Source organism: Pelophylax lessonae, assembly GCF_965119305.1.
Source record: "Pelophylax lessonae genome assembly, chromosome: 1".
NCBI classification, from domain to species: Eukaryota; Metazoa; Chordata; class Amphibia; order Anura; family Ranidae; genus Pelophylax; species Pelophylax lessonae.
In genome coordinates, this window is record NC_138768.1 from 596,150,271 (window position 1) to 596,172,171 (window position 21,901).

General features: G+C 43.5%; 1 protein-coding gene across 1 annotated transcript in view; it reads right to left on the reverse strand.

The window, feature by feature from the left end:
* Positions 1 to 1,161: 1,161 nt before the first annotated feature.
* LOC309544535 (alcohol dehydrogenase 1) overlaps positions 1,162 to 21,901 on the reverse strand; it is a gene marked incomplete at its 3' end in the record, with an annotated part of 47,642 nt that continues 26,902 nt past the window's right edge. The window contains exons 6-8 of the mRNA XM_082243436.1: positions 18,525 to 18,785; positions 12,382 to 12,517; positions 1,162 to 1,352 (exon numbers count right to left, since the gene is read on the reverse strand). Of these exons, the coding sequence (XP_082099562.1) occupies positions 1,162 to 1,352; positions 12,382 to 12,517; positions 18,525 to 18,785 (588 nt within the window). The remainder of the gene's footprint in view (positions 1,353 to 12,381; positions 12,518 to 18,524; positions 18,786 to 21,901) is intronic.

The following is a 21,901-nucleotide window of genomic DNA, read 5'->3' on the forward strand; positions in this document are numbered from 1 at the left end:
CCTATATGTTAAATCACAATCATGTATGGAGTATAGAAAAGGTTAAGCATAATGATTATTATTGAATCTTTTTCTTTGTTGAAGTCATTAGGAGTTTGTTATCAGACAATCTCTGGACCATACAGCTTCAGAAAGTCAGAATTGTGCGAATACTAGAAAAAACAAAAAAACAAAAAAAAAAACAGGATAGGTAAACATGAATTATAATTATCAAACATTTTATTAGAGACTGCCAAGAATCCTAGTATATAGTTGTAACATAACCTAAAGCTGATCACCAGGCATACACCAAAGATGCTTCACAACTCTTATAAGTTTATCATTCTGCTTTCCTCCTGTGAGCAGGATTTCAGTGTTCGATTGACAGCCCTGTGTAAAGCACAGAGCCCATAAGGAGTCACAGTTACCCTTTCTTCTCCCAGTCTGCTGTTCAAGGATCTTGGGTCATACTGTATGTGGTGAACTGGGAAAATTAAGTGTTCTACCAATATACACACTCACATGTACAGTACAGGATATTTATCAATTATTCCACTCTTATATCTTGTGGTGCATATCACATGGCTTATTGTCATGCTTTTGCTTTTTATGAATTTTGTGAAAGGCTGAACAGGGTAATACACATTATACATTTAACCATTTGACCCTATTTAATCCACAATGTGTAAAATGTGACCCGAAATAGGTTGATTTAATGCTGCCCAATTTCTTTTCATGACGCGGTCCACCTCTGATCAGGACTAGTATTTTATTAACTGATTCTTTTTATTTATTTATTTTTTTTTATATTTTGTGCAAAAATTGGATAAAAAACAATAATCCCCTTCTCCCCAGGACACCAGCCTGGCCATCATGCTGTTACATGATGTGTGTTTGGGGTCCCAAGCCAAAAAAATGTCTCCCTCAAATTGCCAGTGCTAATAGGCACAGGACTTTTCCACGAAGAAAGGGCACTTAATTTCAACATATTTGCCTCTTATTGCAACATTGTCCCCTTATAACCCTTACCCATTCAACCTGGCCACGCTCCAAAGTACCAGACCAATATTAAAGGGTATTTTGTCTGATATCATCATTGTTGGGCCTCTCATACTCGTGATCCTAAAGCTATGGGAGTCCAGTTTGTACATCTAGTTTGCCTGGTATCTGCAGAGAAATTATTTAAACCTTTGTTCTTAAAGTAAGGTTTACATCGAGGGAGTTGGTGACATACCTTTTTCCATTTCGCAGGAGTTCAAATCCTTCATTAATCTTCTCAAATGGCATATGGTGTGTTATAAGGGGATCAAGATTAAATTTCTTTTTCAGATAGTCACATACCAGTTTTGGTACATCATCTTTACTCTTCCACCCTTCAGAAAGGAAAAAAAAAAAAACAGATGAATACAAGTACTGTAATTAAATTGTAGTTCCCCCCCTGTTGGGAAGCCCTGAACAATAAATATTAGATAATGAAACAACGTAAAGATGTAGGGTTACGGAAAAGTTTAGTACCTTATATACATTATAAGTTCAATATATTAATATTGAATATTAGGCAATGTTATCGTATTCAATATTTGCATATACACTATCTCACAAAAATGAGTACACCCCTCCCATTTTTGTAAATATTTTATTATATCTTTTCATGTGACAACACTGAAAAAATGACACTTTGCTACAATGTAAAGTAATGAGTGTACAGCTTGTATAACAGTGTAAATTTGCTGTCCCCTCAAAATAACTCAACACACAGCCATTAATGTCTAAACTGCTGGCAACAAAAGTGAGTACACCCCAAGTGAAAATGTCCAAATTGGGCCCAAAGTGTTAATATTTTGTGTGGCCACCATTATTTTCCAGCACTGCCCTAACCCTCTTGGGCATGGAGTTCCCCAGAGCTTCACAGGTTGCCACTGGAGTCCTCTTCCACTCCTCCATGATGACATCACAGGGCTGGTGGCTGTTAGAGATCTTGCGCTCCTCTACCTTCCGTTAGAGGATGCCCCACAGATGCTCAATAGGGTTTAGGTCTGGAGACATGCTTGGCCAGTCCATCACCTTTACCCTTAGCTTCTTTAGCAAGGCAGTGGTCATCTTGGAGGTGTGTTTGGGGTAGTTATCATGTTGGAATACTGCCCTGCGGCCCAGTCTCCGAAGGGAGGGGATCATGCTCTGCTTCAGTATGTCACAGTACATGATGGCATTCATGGTTCTCTCAATGAACTGTAGCTCCCCAGGTCCAGCAGCACTCATCAATGCTGCTGTATGGAAGGTATGAAAATGAGCTTTTGGAATATCCATTTGAATCTGCATGTACTCATGTTATTGAATGTGAACATTTTATTTGCAATGTCTAATTATTGTTGCATTTGGCTTTTTATTCTCCCCTCTGTGATTTAAATTAAGTGTTTCACTTGCTGTCTTTTTATGCTGCTGATTACACAGTCTGGCTTGGCCTCGGAGGGTGGGGGTTCTGGTCCAGGTGGGATTTGTACATCTATCCCCCCTTCCATGTTCCCTCCTCTTTCCCCAGCTCCCATTTATTCCTTGGCCTTCCGGAGTGTGGACCAGCAGCAATTTTTCTGGCTCTGAGCAAGGGGGTTCGCCCCTGAAACGCGTCAGCCCAGCCACAGCAGCCCCATGTGACACTCTGCATGCCAATTTGCTACGTAAGGGACCTTGGCTACCTTGGAGATTGTATATGCGATGTTGATGTGTGTATTATCACACCTGCTTTGTGAGTATATTGTATACTTTTTAATATTTTAATAAATGGTTTTAGTGGTGATGCACTAGGTCGGTGCGCCCCCTTTTTCTTTTGTCTTTTCTCCCAGCAGCACTCATGCAGGCCCATACCATAACACTCCCACCACCATGCTTGACTGTAAGCAAGGCACTTGTCTTTGTACTCCTCACCTGGTTGCCACCACACACGTTTGACACCATCTGAACCAAATAGGTTTATCTTGGTCTCATCAGACCGCGGCTTCCTTCTGGGACGACAGCCATGCAGACCAATTTGATGCAGTGTGCGGTGTATGGTCTGAGCACTGACAGGCTGACCCCCCCCCCCTCAACCTGTGCAGCAATGCTGGCAACACCCTTAGGTCTATTTACCATAGTCTCCCTTTGGATTTGACGCTGAGCATGTGCACTCAACTTCTTTGGTCGACCCTGGCAAGGCCTGTTCTGAGTGGAACCTGTCCTGTTAAACTGCTGTATGGTCTTGGTCACAGTGCTGCAGCTCAGTTTCAGAATCTTGGCAATCTTCGTATAGCCTAGGTCATCTTTATATAGAGCAACAATTCTTTTTTTGAGATCTTCAGAGAGTTCTTTGCCATGAGGTGCCATGTTGAACTTCCAGTGACCAGTATGAGAGAATGAGAGCAATAACACCAAATTTAACACACCTGCTCCCCATTCCTACCTGAGACCTTGTAACACTAACAAGTCAGGTGACACCAGGAAGGGAAAACTGATAATTGGGCCCAATTTAGACATTTTCGCTTATGGGGTGTACTCACTTTTGTTGTGGTTTAGACATCAATGGCTGTGTGTTGAGTTATTTTGAGGAGACAGCAAATATACACTGTTATACAAGCTGTACACTCACTACTTTACATTGTAGCAAAGTGTAATTTCTTCAGTGTTGTCACATGAAAAGCTAGAATAAAATGTTTACAAAAATGTGAGGGGTGTACTCACTTTTGTGAGATACAGTGTGTATATATATATATATATATATACACATATACACTAAACAAAATTATAAACGCAACACTTTTTTGTTTTTGCCCCCATTTTTCATGAGCTGAACTCAAAGATATAAGACTTTTTTTCTATGTACACAAAATGACTATTTCTCTCAAATATTGTTCACAAATCTGTCTAAATCTGTGTTAGTGAGCACTTCTCCTTTGCTGAGATAATCCACCCACCTCACAGGTGTGGCATATCAAGATGCTGATTAGACAGCATTTATATTGCACAGGTGTGCCTTAGGCTGGCCACAATAAAGGCCACTCTAAAATGTACAGTTTTACTGTATTGAGGGGGTCCCAAAACCAGTCAGTATCTGGTTGGTGTGATCACCATTTGCCTCACACAGTGCAGCACACATCCCCTTCGCATAGAGTTGATCAGGTTGTTGATTGTGGCCTGTGAAATGTTCCTCCTTTTAGGTGGCTGTGCTGTGCGAAGTTGCTGGATATTGGCAGGACCTGGAACACGCTGTTGTATACGCTGATCCAGAGCATCCCAAACATGCTCAATGGGTGACATGTCCGGTTAGTATGCTGGCCATGCAAGAACTGGGATGTTTTCAGCTTCCAGGAATTGTGTACAGATCCTTGCAACATGGGGCCGTGCATTATCATGCTGCTACATAAGGTGATGGTCGTGGATGAATGGCACAACAATGGGCCTCAGGATCTCTTTACGGTATCTCTGTATATTCAAAATGCCATCAATAAAATGCACCTGTGTTTGTTGTCCATAACATACACCTGCCCATACCATAACCCCACCGCCACCATGGGCCACTCGATCCACAACATTGACATCAGCAAACCGCTCACCCACACAAGGTCATACATGCTGTCTGCCATCTGCCCTGTACATTGAAAACTAGGATTTATCCATAAAGAGATCACCTCTTTAAAGTGCCAGACACCATCGAATGTGAGCATTTGCCCACTCAAGTCAGTTATGAGGATGAATTACCATCGGGTCGAGACCCCAATGAAGATGACGAGCATGCAGGTGAGCTTCCCTGAGACAGTTTCTGACAAGTTGTGTAGAAATTCTTTGGTTATGCAAACTGATTTTTGAAGCATCTGTCCGGGTGGCTGGTCTCAGATGATCTTGAAGGTGAAGATGCTGGATGTGGAGGTCCTGGGCTGGTGTGGTTACATGTGGCCTGCGGTTGTGAGGCCAGTTGGATGTACTGCCAAATTCTCTGAAACGCCAAAAAAGTCTTATATCTTTGAGTTCAGCTCATGAAAAATGGGGGCAAAAACAAAAGTGTTGCGTTTATAATTTTGTTCAGTGTATATACATACATATATGTATACATACACATTATCTATATATAAAGTTTAAAGTGCCACATTCCCATATAGCATAGCAACTCAGAACTCATGTAGAGTTAAAAAGTTGGACTTTTGAGGCACAACATCCTTATACTTAAAGTGGAGTTCCACTAGTTTTTAACCACTTAAGCCCCGGAGGATTTGGCTGCTCAAAGACCAGGGCCTATTTTGCGATTCAGCACTGCGTGATTTTAACGGACAATTGCGTGCGACGCTGTACCAAAATGAAATTGACGTCCTTTTTTTCCCACAAATAGAGCTTTCTTTTGGTGGTATTTGATAACCTGTACGATTTTTACTTTTTGCGCTATAAACAAAAAAAGAGTGACAATTTTGAAAAAAATAACAATATTTTTCACAAAAAATGTAAAAATCTAAATTTTTTAACATTTTAGGCCAATTTGTTTTCTGCTACATATTTTTAGTAAGAAAAATCGCAATAAGTGGATTTTGATTGGTTTGCGCAAAATTTATTGCGTTTACTAACTACGGTAAAGATTTATGTAATTTTTATTGTTTGGTTTTTTTTAACTAGTAATGGCGGCGATCTGCGATTTTGTTTTGTGGGACAGAGACATTGCGACAGATCGGACCCCTGACTGACATTTTTGATACTTTTGGGGGTACCAGTGACATTGCTACAGTAATCAGTGCTATAAATATGCACTGTTACTGTAAAAATGACACTGGCAGGGAAGGGGTTAACTTTATTAGTGAACAATGGGTCAAGTGTGTCCCTAGAGGCATGATTCTAACTGTTAAGGGGCGTGGCTTGTGATGTAACCACAGAGACATACGATCCTAGCATAGCATAGCAGGATCGTATAGTCTCTGCAGTTACACCAGGGAGAATGACAGGCGGCTTTGTTTACATTAGCCGTCTGCCTTTCTCCCTCTCCAGCAGGAGATTGCGAGTGCCCGGCGGACATCGGAGCCGCCGGTCACTCACGCGGGTATGTCAGGGAACAAGCGGGGGCAGGAGCGCGCCTCCGGCGGCGTGCGCTCCCCCCCTAGAGGCTCGTGGGCGAGCGATGTAGCGATATGTCGCTTTGCCCAGAGAGGGGCTGACCGCCGCAGTATATGTACCTGCGGCGGTCGCCAAGTAGTTAATAATTAGCCTCATTGTTATGTCCACCTATAGTGCCGTACTGTTTGGATAGTTAAAAAAGCGCGTACCTTTTTAATAGTCTTCCCCTTGACTTCCAGTCACGTTCGCCTAGGTGAATAATGTCAGCAGCCTGGCCCATTGACTCCTGGGATATCTATGTCATCGACTCCAGAAGTCTTAGGGCATCTCATATTATCGCAAGATTTCCTGACCAAAACTGCATCTACGTGACTACTGGGCAGGCATGTGCTACGATCATCATTTATGGATAAGATACACTATATTGACAACTTTGGCTGTTTTTGATCATATATGGCAATATGAAAATGTTTTTATGTAATATCTATATATTTTAATGTGAAATTAATAAATAATGTATTTTAGGTATAAGGATGTTGTGCCTTAAAAGTCTAATTTTTTGATTCTACACAAGTCCTAGGTCAATATCTCTCTCTCTCTCTCTCTCTAATGTATATTTATACAGTATATATCCCCCCCCCCCTACGCTTTGACGTGGAGGTGTCGGAGCCACTGTGGGACACCCTACAATGTGCCCCAGAGAGAGCGTCCACGTTCTGGTGTTGCTTTCCTGGTCTGTGTTCAACTACAAATTTGAACTCTTACAACCCCAAAAACCACCTGGTAACTCTAGCATTCGTGTGTTTATTCTGTCTCACCCAGGTTAATAGGGCATGGTCTGCCACCAGGTGAAACTTCCTACTGAGGAGAAAATAGCGTAGTGAGTCCAGAACCCATTTAATAACCAGGCACTCCCGTTCCACCCCAGCGTTTTTTCTCTCGGCGGCTGTCAATTTTATACCCATAAAAACTATGGGGTGTTCCTCCACATTGACCTCTTGGGACAGAACAGCTCCTAAGCCTTCACAGGAGGCATCTGTTTGAACAAAAAATTCTCTCGGGAAATCCGAAGCGACCAGCACTGGATAATGACACAAGGTTGTTTTAAGCTCCTAGAAAGCCTCTTCAGCCTTGTCATTCCATTTCACCATAACTGACTTTTTACCCTTTGTCAGGTCTGTGCGAGGTACAGCAATAGTGGAAAAGTTGGGGACAAACCTGTGGTAGTACCTCACGATGCCCAAAAAGGCTTGCACCTGTTTCTTCGTGACTGGGCAGGGCCAGGCCTGGATAGCCTCTATTTTGTTCATCTGTGGCTTCACCAGCCCTCTACCTACAATGTACCCCAAGTACTTGGTTTCTTCCAAAACAATGGCACACTTTTCCGGGTTCACAGTAAATCCTTCTTTCTTCAGAGTATCTAAGACTGCTTGCACTCAGAGAAGATAGGATTCCCAGTCAGTAGAAAAGATGACATTGTCATCTAAATACACTGAAGTGTATTTCCGATGTGAGCATAAGGTTTTATCCATAGCTCTCTTGAAGGTAGCTGGAGCGGAATGCAAGCCGTATGGCATTCTTTTTTTCACTGGATATGGTCACCTGGGGTAGAAAATACTTTTCTCAGGCTTCCTTAGTTAAAGGTATTTGCCAGTAGCCTTTGGTGAGGTCTAAGGTAGTGATGTATCGGGCTGGTCCCAACCTCTCTATCAGTTCATCCACTCGGGGCATCGGATATGCATCGAACTTCGATACCTCATTGAGTTTCCTGAAATCATAACATAAATGCAGAGTCCTGTTGGGCTTCGGTACCAACGCAATCGGGCTCGACCACTGGCTCTGCGATTCCTCAGTGATATTGAGTTCGAGCTTTTGCTGGACTTCTTCTGACACTGCTTTCCAATGAGCCTCGGGGATGCGATAGGGTTTCACTCTGACCTTCACATTAGGTTACGTGACAATATCATCTTTTACCACTTGCCGACTGCACGCTGCAGATGTACGACGGAAGTCTGGCTCTCCCAGGTAAAGTCCCGTACACGTGTGACAGGTAGCTCCGATGGCCGCTGGCCACTCGCGATCTCCCGCCGCTGACAAAGAAGGACGGATGGCTGACGTAAACACAGCCATCCGTACTTCTCCCTGAAGTGATCACAGATGTCATGTGATCCTGCTATATAGGATCACATGTCTCTGTGATGACTTCACAAGCCACGCCCCCCCAGAGTTAGAATCACACCCCTAGGGTCACATTTAACCCCTTGATCACCCATACTGTTAACCCCTTCCCTGCCAGTGTCATTTTTACAGTAACAATGCATATTTTTAGCACTGATTACTATAGTAATGTCACTGGTACTCCCAAAAGTATCAAAACTGTCAGTTAGGGGTCCGATCTGTCTGCTGCAATGTTGCAGTCCCGCAAAAAAAACGCAGATCGCCGCCATTACTAGTAAAAAAAAAAACTATAAAAATGACATAAATCTTTCCCGTAGTTAGTAAACGCAATAACTTTTGCGCAAACCAATCAAAATACGCCTATTGCGATTTTTTTTTTTTTTTTTTTTTACCAAAAATATGTTGCAGAAAACACATTGGCCTAAAATGTTAAAAAATTTTGATTTTTGGATTTTTTTTTTTTTTGAGAATTTCATATAAAAGAATGTGAAAAATATTGTTATTTTTTCATAATTGTTGCCCTTTTTTTTTGTTTATAGCGCAAAAAATAAAAATTGTACAGGTGATCAAATACCACCAAAAGAAAGCTCTAGTTGTGGTAAAAAAGGACGTCAATTTCATTTGGGTACAGCGTCGCACGACCGCGCAATTGTCCAATAAAGTCACGCAGTGCCGAATCACAAAATAGGGCCTGGTCATTGAGCATCCAAAGTCTGAAAGTGGTTAATAACCCTGGTAAGGCCTGGCAGTCCTGAGAACCTTTCTCTATTCCTTTGTAAGAACTCCTTTACCTGCTGCATTTGTGGCTTGGTTAGGAAGGTGGAAACTGGGACCGAGTTCTCCCCTACCTGGGGCTTAGGACTAACCTCAGCCAGGGCAACTTCCTGCTCATGGTCCTTGCAAGGCTTCAGGAGATTTACATGGTATATGTAAATCTGATAGGGCTTCCTCTTCCCAGGTTGGTGTATCTTATAGTTTACCACCCCAACCTTTTCTACCACTGCAAAGGGCCCCTGCCTCTGGTCAAGAACTTACTTTCCACTGTAGGTATAAGCACAGACGAAAGGATCCCCAGTCTGTAAATAAGTTTAGTAGACCGGTTGTACACCCTTCTTTGTGCCTCCTGCGCTTTTTGCATGTGCTCCTTGACCAGAAGCATCACCTTAGTAATCCTCTCTTAAATGTTCTACAACTGTCTTATAAGGAGAGGACTCACTTTCTACGTTTCCTTCACTAAGTCAAGCAGTCCCTGTGGCATTTGCCCATACACCAATTCAAATGGGGAAAAATCTGTGGACGCCTGAGTTACTTCCCTAATAACAAACATCAATGCTGGGAGTAGACAGTCCTAATCTTTACCATCTTGTTGCACAACCCTTTTAAGCATTGACTTGAGAGTTTTATTGAACAGAACCACATCAGTACATCTGTCTGTGAATGATAGACAGATGTTTGCAGCTGTTTGATTTGGAACAACTTGAACAGATCTGCCATCACCAGAGACATGAATGGGGTGCACTGGTCTGTCAAGATTTCCTTTGGGAATCCTGTCCTAGAAAACATATTAAACAAATCCCTGGCAATTGCTTTTGAAGTAGTCTGCCTTAGGGGAACTGCCTCTGGATACCTGGTGGCATAATCGAGTACCACGAGGATGTATTGGTGGCCCTGAGCCAATTTCACCAAAGTGCCCACCAAATCCATCCCAATGTGCTCAAATGGTACCTCGATAATGGGCAACAACACCTCTGCTGTCACTCCCAGCCAGTAGAACCGGTTTGTTATTTGTGTCTCGGTCTTGTCAGCCCCCAGGTGACCGCCCAATACGTCATTGTGAGCTAGGTCGAGCACCGTGCGTCTGAAAGGCTAGGGAACCAGTAACTGGTGGACCACTTCTCCCCAAAACTCGGTAACCCTGTATAGCAGCTCACCAATGACCACAAAGCGGGTAAACTTTTTTCCGGCCTCAGGTACTTGGGACACCCCATTAACTACAGTAACCTGTTCCCAGGAATGGGCAGAAGAAAATGCACCCCGTGACACCTCGAGATCAGGATGGCCATAAACTGCAGAGGTTACGCTTCCTCTATGTTCTCTCCAGCTATGATCTGCATAAGAGTGGGTCCCCCCCCTCGGGTCCCTTTTGCGGGGGGGGGCATCTGCTCCAGATGCAACACAATCGTGGTTGGCGTCCAGCCCCTTAAAGGGAACAGAGCAGTCCAGCTGTCTCGGTAGTCCTTGGCTCACGTAGTCCCATAGTTCAACAAATAACAGGCAGTCGCTTCTTATGATTTTATGGATGAGGTTGGGTACCACTCCAACCTCCTGGACCATTGTGCCACAGGCCGTGGTGATTGTCACTGATACCAGTGGGTATTTCTTGGTGTCCCTATGTATGCATACCACCCTCAGGGTTTTTGCTCCCGGACTCACCTACCCAGCTACCCCGGTACCCACAGGTGTCACCATACTTCCAGAGTCCAACAGAGCTCAGGCATGAAGCTGGTTCACCCAAAGGTCACATTCAAACCACCCCTCAGTTAGGTCCAGGTGGGCAGCACAGACCATCTGGGCATAAAGCGACATCCTTCATAGAGCACCACACTCCATGGGTCCCCCTGGCAGGGGACAGTGGGTCTGGATATGACCCCAGGATTGACACTGTCAGCACAGCACGCCCTCATTCCTGCATGCCGGAACAGAGCTCTGGGATGCTGGGGTGGTCGCTCCTTGACTCTCCTGGGTGCTTACTCCCTGGTTTATGGATGGCTTGGCTCTTCTCACTGGCAAGGGTCCTCGAGGCTTGACAGGTCCCAGTAGATCCTCCACCACAGCGTGTCTCTTAACCATTTCCACTAGTTCATCTGCTGTCTTGGGGTCCCCATGACTCACTCAGCGCTGAAGGTCATGTGGCAGTGACCTCAGGTACTGGTCTAACACAACCCACTCCACCATCTGGGGACCCATTAACACCTTGGGCTGCAGCCATTTTTTGACCAGCTGACTCAGGTCATGCATCTGAGCCCTTGGCGGGCAGTCCAGGTGGTACCACCAATGGTGTACCCTTTGGGCCTGCATATCAGTAGTTACCCCCAAGGCAAGCCAGGATTTCTACCTTTAGCCGTTTGTAATCCTTGGCATCAGCAGATGACAGTTCGAAATAGGCCTTCTGGGGATCTCCAGTTTGGAACGGAGCAATAATACCAGCCCACTGGTCTGGGAGCCATTCCTCTCTTTCTGCTGTTCTCTCAAAAGTAGCCATAAATGCCTCCACATCATCAATAGGTGTCAACTTTTGCAGGTAGTGGCTGGCCCTTACAGCTACCTGGTTGCTAGGGGCAACAACTGTGTGTTCCTGTCCCTGTATGAGATGCTGCACTGTTTCCTGTAAAGCAATCACCCGTGCTTGAGTGGCTTGCTGCTGAACTGTGAACTGGGTGAGCAGCAAGTAGTTTCCTCGTGGCGACAGTTGGCCTGCTGCTGGGCTATAGTGCTCTGAACCAGGGCTTTTATCACCTCCTCCATGTCACCCTGTGAGGTTTACAGAACTTGTGCTCTACTGACCCAGGACATGCAACTGTGGGTCCTAGTACTGGCTCTTTAAATGCTTCCAAATGGCTTTTGCGGCTACACTCTGCCCGCATTCTCCACCAAATGTAACCTGGGGTAGCTTGGAATCACTGCCAGCCAGTTTGGTGAAAGCAAAACAGTTCATATATTTTAATCACAGCTAAACAAAAGACAGCTTACTTCAGCCAAAGTAAACAAACAGTCCAAATCCTGGTATTGGTAATTAAGCAGCAGGCTCACCGCTAGTCTTTGGTCCCAGACAGGGGTCAGGCTCCTCCAAAGTAAGGGTGCCATCCAGGACACATTCCCAGTGTCCTGTACAATATTTATATATATATATATATATATATATATATATATATATATATATATATATATATATATATATATATATATACACACACACAAACCTACATACACATAAACAATATAAATTAAAAAAGTAAATGTATGTGTGTATGTTGTATTTTTTCACATTTACAATGTATACCAGCAATTGTTTATTGAGAAATATGCATTACACTCTACAATAAATATAGTATAGTGGTTGAAAATTAACCAAATATAATGTGATTCTTAAATGTACATTACCTCCAAAAACTGCTCCGGTCAAGGTGCGCCCGGTTAGAATAAGCAAGGGATCAAATGACATCACAGCAGTTGAAGGAGCCAAGCCAACAATGACGGTTTTTCCACAGCCAAAGTGGGAGGATGTAAGGGCAGAGGTCTAATAATTTAACACACAATCAATATTCACTAAGCATAATTGTAAAACAGAAACACAATTTATAAATACATTAGCCAACATGTACTGCATCAAATGTTGACATATCTGCAAAATAATTTGCTAAAATAAGTACAACTTCATGGTGTCTGAGTATGTTGCATGTAATTGCCTCAGCCCTTGTTGCCCCCTTGTGAAGAGCAGCTGTTTATCATTTTCAGTGATTTTGGCAAACATATGGTAAATATGCTTATAATAAGTTTGTATGTTAATAAAATGTAGAGCATATGTGTGGAAAATATTTGATTAAATTCTTTATGAATATGACACAATATGCAATCCTCAGGATTAATCATGATTTACCCCCACCACTTTATTTAACACTCTATTTTTATTTTGTTATGCAAAATTGTCTATTTTTTTTTTTTACAAGTATTATTATATTTATTACATTTTACTACCAAGAGAAAAAGTATCCATGTCTTTTGTTGAATGAAATGTAATTTTACCAGTGTAACCTATTTATTATACTGTCCCAGGGATTAATCCATTTAACGTGTGCAATTTGTTTCGGTTTAAATACAAGTTCGGACAAATTTTTGGATGTATCCAAATTTACAAATAAAATAGTAATGAATTTTGTTGAAATTCATTAAAATTTGTTTTGTTTTATAATGAATTCTGAATTTTCAGAACGATTTGAATTTGAATCGGTCCATAAATGATCGACCAATTTGAATTCTGTGTGAAGAATAGCTGGTTGTCAAGAAGCAGGCCGGGAAGCCGGTCGCCTCATCCTTAATAACCGATGGCAATAATAACCAATAGAAAATTCAGGGAAAAAACAGTGTGGGGTCCCCCCCAATCCATACCAGGCCCTTCACGTCTGGTATGGATTTTAAGGGGAATCCCACGCCAAAATTTAAAAAAACCGGACTCTTATCCAAACAAGCAGGCGAGCGAGCGCCTCCCCAAACCATATCAGGCCACGTGCCCTCAACAAGTGAATAAAGGCAGTACATGAGTTTTTGAAAATTCCTTTATTAAAAAATAAAAAACAATGTCCCCAGATGTAGATCCATCGTAAATCACGCTGCCCGCTGCCACTGCCAGACCCGAAAAAAGAAAAAAAAAAAACTCTGGTCTCGGCGAATGCTCCCTGCTGACTGCCTGCTTCTCTTTCTGACATTTCTCAAATAACTAAGGGGTGGATGAAATCAGTGGGTGATCCTGTCCCTTTGTGACATCAGCCCAGCATGCCCCAGTCGGTAACGTCACAAGGTGGCGTGGTCACCAGCTGACATCATCGGGTGACTCTGCCCCTTAGCTATTTAGGAAATGTCAGATGGAGGAGCAAGCAGTTGGCAGGGAGCATTCAAAGAGGTTGCCATTTTTTTTCCCGTTTTTTTTTTCTTCAGGTCCGACTGTGACAGCAGAAGTGTGAATGACGATGGATCTACATCGGGGGACATTGTTTTTTAATAAAGGAATTGTCAAAAACGTGTGTACTGTCTTTATAAACTTTTTACACTTTTTTGGTGAATAAGTAGGGATATTGTACCACATATTAATTCATATGGGGGGGGGGGGTGCTGGGATCTGAGCACCCCCTTGTTAAAGGGGACTTTTAGATTTCAATAAGCCCCCCGCCCGCAGACCCTCACAACCACAGCTTAGGGTTGTAGGGAAGAGCCCCTTGTCCCTATCAACATGGGGATAAGATGCTTTTGGGTTGGGGGGAAGAGACCCCCTGCCCCAAAGCACCCCCCATGTTGAGGGCATGTGGCCTGGTATGATTCAGGAGGGTGGGTGCTCACTCATTCCCCCCCTTTCCTGGCTTGCCAGGCTGAATGCTCGGATAAAGATCTGGTAAAGATTTTGGTGGGGTTAACACCATTTTCTTTTTTTTTTATTTTGGCGTGGGATTCCCCTTAAAATCCAAACCAGACCCAGAGGACCTGGTATGGATTAGGGGGGACCACACGCTGTTTTTTTTTTCTGGAATTTTCTATTGCCAGCATTGTTTCGTTTACTATTCAGCTCTCAGTGGGGAAGCCGGCTGACAGTTAATGAGTCATCGGCTGTTAAGGATGCAATGGCCGGCGTCTTGGCCCACTGTTTAACAACCTTGCTATTCTTCATACAGCATTCAAATTGGTTGATCGTTTTTCAATCGATCCGAATTTGAATCTTCCAAAAATGTGGAATTTGTTAGAAAATCAATAAACAAAATGAAATTTAACAAAAACAAATAACTATTCAGTTAAGTAGAATTATCTGTGGAAAAAGAGTGTAAATACTTTTGCAAGTATCTGGACAGGGCCAACACTGTCCGAAGTATTAACACCAAAACTCAAGCTGGCCATACATGGGTCAGTTTTTTATGTTCAACCAGTGGGCTGAATGAAAAAACTGACCCGATTTCCCATCCACACATTTAATGTTGCAACACAGATTATCTAAGCTCCATCCCCACTCTCCACAAGCAAACTCTGCACAAAACTTTTTTGCTTTATTGTATAGAGTAATTAAAAATTACAAACTCTATTTTATTAATGTGAGTCTCTATTTCAGATGAAATCACCCCACCAATGGGGACACTGGTTGCAATAAGAAAAAAAGTTTAAAAAATGTATAATTTTTTTAGAAGATTAACCACTTACTACCCGCCCACCGTCAAATGATGGCGGAGCGGTGTAGCTATTATCCTGGGACGCCGTCATATGACAGCGCACCAGAGCATCCTCGCTCTCGTGCGGCGCGGCAATCGTGATCTCGGTAAAGAGTCAATGACCTGACTCTTTACCCATGTGATCGGCTGTATCCAGTCACAGCCGGTCACATGTAAATGAGGAAGTGCCGTTATTCAGCTCTCCTCGCCTCACACTATCAGTGTGTGAGGCGAGGAGAGCCGATCAGCTGCTCCTCCTCACAGGGGAGACAAATACAAGTAATCAGGGCACTGATCATCAGTGCCCTGATTACACTAAATGTAAATAAAGTGCCAGTTACTGCCCAGCATCAGTGCCCACAGTGCTAGCCATCAGTGCCCACAATCAGTGCCCATCAGTGCCTGCTCATCTAGGCACTGATAGGCACTGACTGGCAGCACTTTGGGCACTGATTGTGGGCACTGATGATGCTGCCCATCAGTGTCGCCCATCAGTGCTCATCAGTGCCACCCGTCAGTGTCCATCAGTGCCGCCCGTCAGTGCCACCTCTCAGTGTTCACCAGTGCTGCCTATCAGTGCCACCTATCAGTGCCCATCAGTGCGGCATATTAGTACCTCCTCATCAGTGGCACCTCATCAGTGCCCATAAGTGCCACCTCATCAGTGCCCATCAGTGCAGCCTATCAGTGCCGCCTCATCAGTGCACATCAGTGAAGGAGAAAAATGTATTTATTTTAAAAATTTACTCACATAAAATAAGAAAAACTTTTTTTTTTTTTCAAAATTTGCTGTCTTTTTTCTTTTTTTTTTGTAAGAAATAAAAAACCCAGAGGTGATTAAATACCACCAAAAGAAAGCTCTATTTGTGTGAAAAAATGATAAAAATGTCATATGGGTACAGTGTAGCATGACCGCGCAATTGTCATTCAAAGTGTGACAGCGCTGAAAGCTGAAAATTGGCCTGGGCAGGAAGGGGGTGAAAGTGCACTGTAGGCAAATGGTTAAGGAAGGTTTAGAATGTCTTTACTGAAAAGCCCAAATGTGGGCAAAATCAATTGACTCTTCCACTAAATGGACTTATGAACTGATGGACTTTATTTATCTAATTAAGGTATGACTATTTCATGGGACAGAAATTAGCACTAGAGGCATCACTAAAGAGCAGAGAAAAGTAAAGGGCACTGAGAAGAGTATGTACAGGAATGTGTTTGGAAGATGTTGCTTATAGCTATTCATCTGTTATATTTAACTACTTCAGTAAAATAACTTTATTGTTAAAGTGGAAGTAAAGGCAAAACCTAACTAACGCTAAACCTACTCTTCTAATCTATCTAGCCCTGTAAAGAAAAAAATGCTATACTTACCTGTTCTGTGTGCAGGAGAAAGCCGACAACGGCTGGGAAATGCCTGGGTAGTGACGTCACCCATAAACTTACTTTGGGGCTTCCATTGTCAAGTGCCTCTCTTGCATACGTCTACACACTGAAGGCGCCTGCTGACAGCTCAGCGTGGGAACGGACCAGATGCAGAACAGGTAAGTATAGGAATTTTTTCTTTACAAGATTAGATAAATTAGGCTTAGAATGTGGTTGAAAGTAGGTTAAGAGTTAGTTAGGCTTTGCCTTTACTTTATCAAGTCAGACTGCCTGGTCATTAAAAGGGAGCATGCGTGCCACATCAAAGCACAAGACTTAGAAGAAGTCAGTGCCGACACATTACAAAGACCTAACCTGCAGTGGAAGGAGAGGGGGCTATGTCATTGTTGCTAGGAGCAACTGGAGTAATACCAGGTGCTGAAGCAGCCAGCCAGCGGGAGTCTTGGTGACACAGCATGGGTAATGAAGAGCACTAGAAGAGAGGGGTTTTGCAAACCTACCCCCCCCCCTCCCTTTCGGCGATTGGAGCCTTACATACAGGGACCAATATCACAGCACAGTGTCTCTCTTGTACCTAGCCAGAGATGTCGCAGAAGAAGAAAGAGGCTTTAGAAAAGGAGAAGTCTCAAAATGTCACCGAGGGTGAGGTGACATGTCAGGCTGTGCTGGTGGAGTGGGTACAGGCTCTATGGTACCCACCTGAAAGTGCTGCATTCATTGGGAGAAGTTACATAGCATCCAACATAAGGTGTGTGTAACAAGAAAGTGACACATACACAAAGGGTTAACTGTACAAGTAAAGTATACTCGCTTCTAAATCAGAGTGCTGCCTTAACGATGATTTCATGTGACAGCGGCCTCCACTTGTAATTACAGGCATTAGCGAGTTCTATGAGTGAGTCCCTACATCCAGGATCCTCGCTGATACAGTCTTCACCTGCGGGGAATGGGATAACTAAACAGGGATTTAGTATTTTTTAAACTAGTCCTCAGAGGGGGTGGGAGGGAGAAGAGGTAGGGGGATTACTTTTATCCTACAGTTGGTCTTCAAGGTTTTTATTTATGTATATAGGAGAGGTTTTGGCAATAGTTGGGCTCTAACTCTTTTAAAAATGAAATCATGCTTCCCAGACAGATTGATATGTATTCTTCCCTACTGAAAAAACATTTGATGTATGTTGATTATTGCTGTATTGTTGTTCATTTAATTTGAATAAAATAAAACTTTTATTGGAAAAAAAAAAAAAAAAACATGATAGCATTTTCGCACCTCTCTGGACAGTAAAGTTATAGAAATGTTGTGTATGCAACCTATTGGAGTCACCTAACCTGTCTACCACCTGATTCTGCTGAACATTCTGTCCCCCATAAATAAATAATATACAAAAAGACACATTGGTCCAGGAGCATAAAAAGACTACCAAATGCTAGATTAAATATTCAGCAGAAAAGCAATGTAATAAAGAGCCTTCAAAACAAACAGTGATGGCAGTTTCCAATGTTTTAAAATCTTGTCAGTAATAGAGGATAGCTCACATTTATTCGTTTTTTTTTCCTTTTTTTTTTTTTACAAGGCTCATATTGGTCTTTTTGTTGTTCCCCACCTCAAATATTAGCAAATCAGGCAACATAAGGTCAAAATGGAACTTGCTTAAATTAAATTGCTTACTTTTACATATTGGATACCCAGCGCAGAAGACCTACTGCTCTAAATTTTGGTTGGTCAGAGAGAGAGAAAGGTGGGCTGCAAATTGCCAAAATCAAAATCCCTACATTTTTAATACAAATAGGTTTGCTGAGCACCAATTTACCCTTAAGGGTGCCTCAAGTGGTCTTTTTCTATGTGTGTTTGTATCTCTTCAACAGCAAGTCTTTAATAGTGTATGCATGTAATAATAGAAAACAACAATTTTACTTGCAGTAATCATTTTACTACACATTAGATTTTTTTATGTTACTAACCATTACTGTAGTGCTTCCAATGACCTCAAATGCATAATCTACACCATCATCAGTCATCTTTGCCAAGACCTCATGGATGGGAATATTGTAGTCCTTTGGATTGATGCATTCAGTGGCTCCACACTCCTTGGCTGTTGTAAATTTATCACTATTTAAATCTACTCCAATAATCCTGGAGGCGCCAGCAACTTTACATCCAATTATCACAGAGAGCCCAACACCTCCCAAACCAAATACTGCACATGTGGATCCAGGCTTAACCTGTAAAACATGAAGCATTGAAAATTTATTGTGGAATAATGGATGCCCGCATAGGTGTACAGACATTTTTGCAAATGACTTGGAAAATCGCAGGGATAAGATTTTTTTCCCGAACACTTCATCCCATCATTTTCAATAACAATTTAGAGACACAGTTTACATAAAAATCCTTGACCTCTTTAGAATGAATTTCCTTTTCCTGGTTTTTCCAAAGAAAGACGTTCAGGCAGCTATAGACATTGTACTTCAAAGGGCCACAGTGATGAACTCCATGGCTCTGGTTGTGAGGGTACCTTTCTACAAAGATAGAAATGAAACCCGAATGCACACAATTCATTCCACAGACCATTTACTTACCGCCTAGTTAATAACCTATCTAGATAACCATAAAGAATAACCTCTCTAGCTTACTATAAAGAACTCTGCTCATCTTTTCAGGTATGTAAGTATTTATTAATCTTTCATTGCTGATTAATAATAATAATAATAGTAATGAGATTAGGAGCCAAAGTTTAGTCTCTGCCAGCCCTAGGAATTTTTTCATATTGACTAAACCGAACAATAAGCTACCTCATCACAAGACTATTCAATTTTAAGTGGCTCTTCACCTTTTGGCACTCTTCTCTCCTCTCCGACCTCCTCCTCTCCTATCCCTAAAAAGCGCAGTCTTTTTTTTTACCTTTGCTTTTTTTTACCTTTTTTTCAAATGTGTTTGGCCTGCCCCCCTGGGAACGTCATTCGCCTTGAGGAATGGCGTGCACTGTGCACCCTTTGCCTCCTGGGATATGCAAGTCACATATCCTAGGGGGCATTGTCCCTCCATTCAGTAAAGAAGGAAGGGAGCAGGTCAAGCGGCATCAGTAGGCCAGCCAGCTGAACCTGGAAAAGCTGGTACCTACCAATGCCATCATACCTGCACATGGTGGCACGCAGTGGCGTAGCGTAGGTTGTCAGCCCCTGAGGCAAGGCAAGAAATTTGCACCCCCTAAAGGGCTGAACACACAGACTGAATATCAGGCAGCATCAACTGGTTCAATAAAAACCAGCTGACATTTAGCCTGTGTGTACGACAGCTGGTCTGACAGAAGCCATCTTTCGGGCAGCTTCTGTGGAAGGGGCATGACCAAAAAAGGTCCGCTGATTGGCATTTGCCCAGTGCCAGAAAGATCTTGGAGATGAGGACCAGCATCCTGTTCTCCTGGCTGCCTTTTATACGGATGCCTAACCTGCCAGACTTCACTGCATGAACCCTCCACAGTGGCTCTGGGCTTTCCAGGGGGTAGCAGGCTCCCGAGCTGCACAGACCCAACTCAGAGCCACAGCCTGAGCCCATCCGGAGGGTCTCCTGCAGGGGGTGTCTGGCTCAGGGCCATTGCTGAGCCCATTCAGCATCACCAGTTCCTGCTCCTAGGTGAGGTTTGGAGTCTCCTCAGACAGCTCGGCCTGGACCCACCCCCTATTAATAAGATAATCATAACACAGTATTTGATGGTTCTACAAGAGAACAATGTACCTTGGGAAAGCTGAATAGGAAATTCTACACACAGTCAGGTGACAAACAGCAATACTACCTATAATACTGCTGCTGCAAAGACACAGAAAATCCTAGGATGCATATGTAGCAATATTTCTAGGCATTGGGTCTGAGGTGGGTCTGCCATTGTTACCGGTGACACTGCCAGCACATTTGAGTTGTGAACCCAGGTGTGAGAACTGAGACAATAACCATTCCAGCATCTTTGGTATGTTTTGTTTATTGTATTTTGGGGAGGGGAGAAGGGAATGAGTGGGATACTCCTCTGGCTCAAATAGGTTTGTCTGGGACACTATACAGAAAAATGCCCGTTGGCGCTCTGTCCCGACGCCAGCTAAATGCCGGTCCAATGCCTCCTGGTGCCTACAGATACTGTGATACTGAACTTGTGCTGAACCCTTGACTTTAACTTGACTGTTAACTCAGAAGATCCAGGACTGTAGAACACTTGACTCCTGACACTGCTGTAGCTCAAAAGTCACTGAACAGCTCCCTTCAGCCCTTCACTGACTGAGGTAGCTCTTTGTAGATGCTTGTGCTGCTGCAACTCTTAACTCTGTACACTGCACACTGTACAGTGACTCTTCAGGGCCCAACTGCTTGCGCCCCTTTACACTTCAGGGTCCTCTGACTAGGTACCCCCCCTAACACTTCAGGGTCCTCTGACTAGGTACCCCTTCTAACACTTTAGGGTCCTCTGACTAGGCACCCCCTTTACAGCTAGCTGACTCCTGGATCCCTGGGACCTTCACTGGAGTGGTACCCTCTACACTAGGCAGACCCCTTGGGGCAGTTCACAGTACTCACGACCTTGGCAGGCTTTCCTGGAACTGTACCCCGCTTCCTCCACTGGTCCTCGGCACACCGGATCCCCTCTGCAGCTCAGCTCAGCACCCTCTGTATTCTCAGGTAGCCACCCGAGACACCCGATCCTTCTGACAGGAGGAGAGACAGCCGTACTCTCCCTCCTGGGACTCTGCTTCCCACCAAAGATGCTGAATCATGCGTTCCCTTTAAACTTATACCCACTCCCAGAATCCTCTGGGGCAGAATCTGCCTTCTGGGGTAGATACAGGCCTGAATGGGCCACTTATTAGGTCCCCTCCACTGCCCAATGAGAATCCTCTTACAGAGCCAGTGGGGAGACTCCCCTCTCAGTAACCACACCTGGGAGACATGACAGCCCAGCTGAAATCATGGCCCTGCTGTTAGGCAGCCAAGGCCCACTATAATTTACCTAGCACCTACCTGTAGGGTGCTACACATATAAAGAATAATAAAAGCATGGAATACAAACATATTTTTACCGTTGTATAGATCTAAGCTGCCAGAACACCAGGAGGCTTATTGAACAAGCAGCAAGGGGAGGCTGACTGAGTTTTCTGAAGATGTAGACCTTATAAACACATATTTAAAGAAGAAGTACAGGAGTGCAGTTCATCAGAAAGATAGCAACCATATGGTCAGAATCCACCCACATGCCTGGACCAGCACCTTACTCATCCTCTCAGTGAGCCGCTGATAGCCTGAGCTGGCCACTCCCGCCCCTCCACAATCAAGCACTCCAATGAGCACTGGAGAG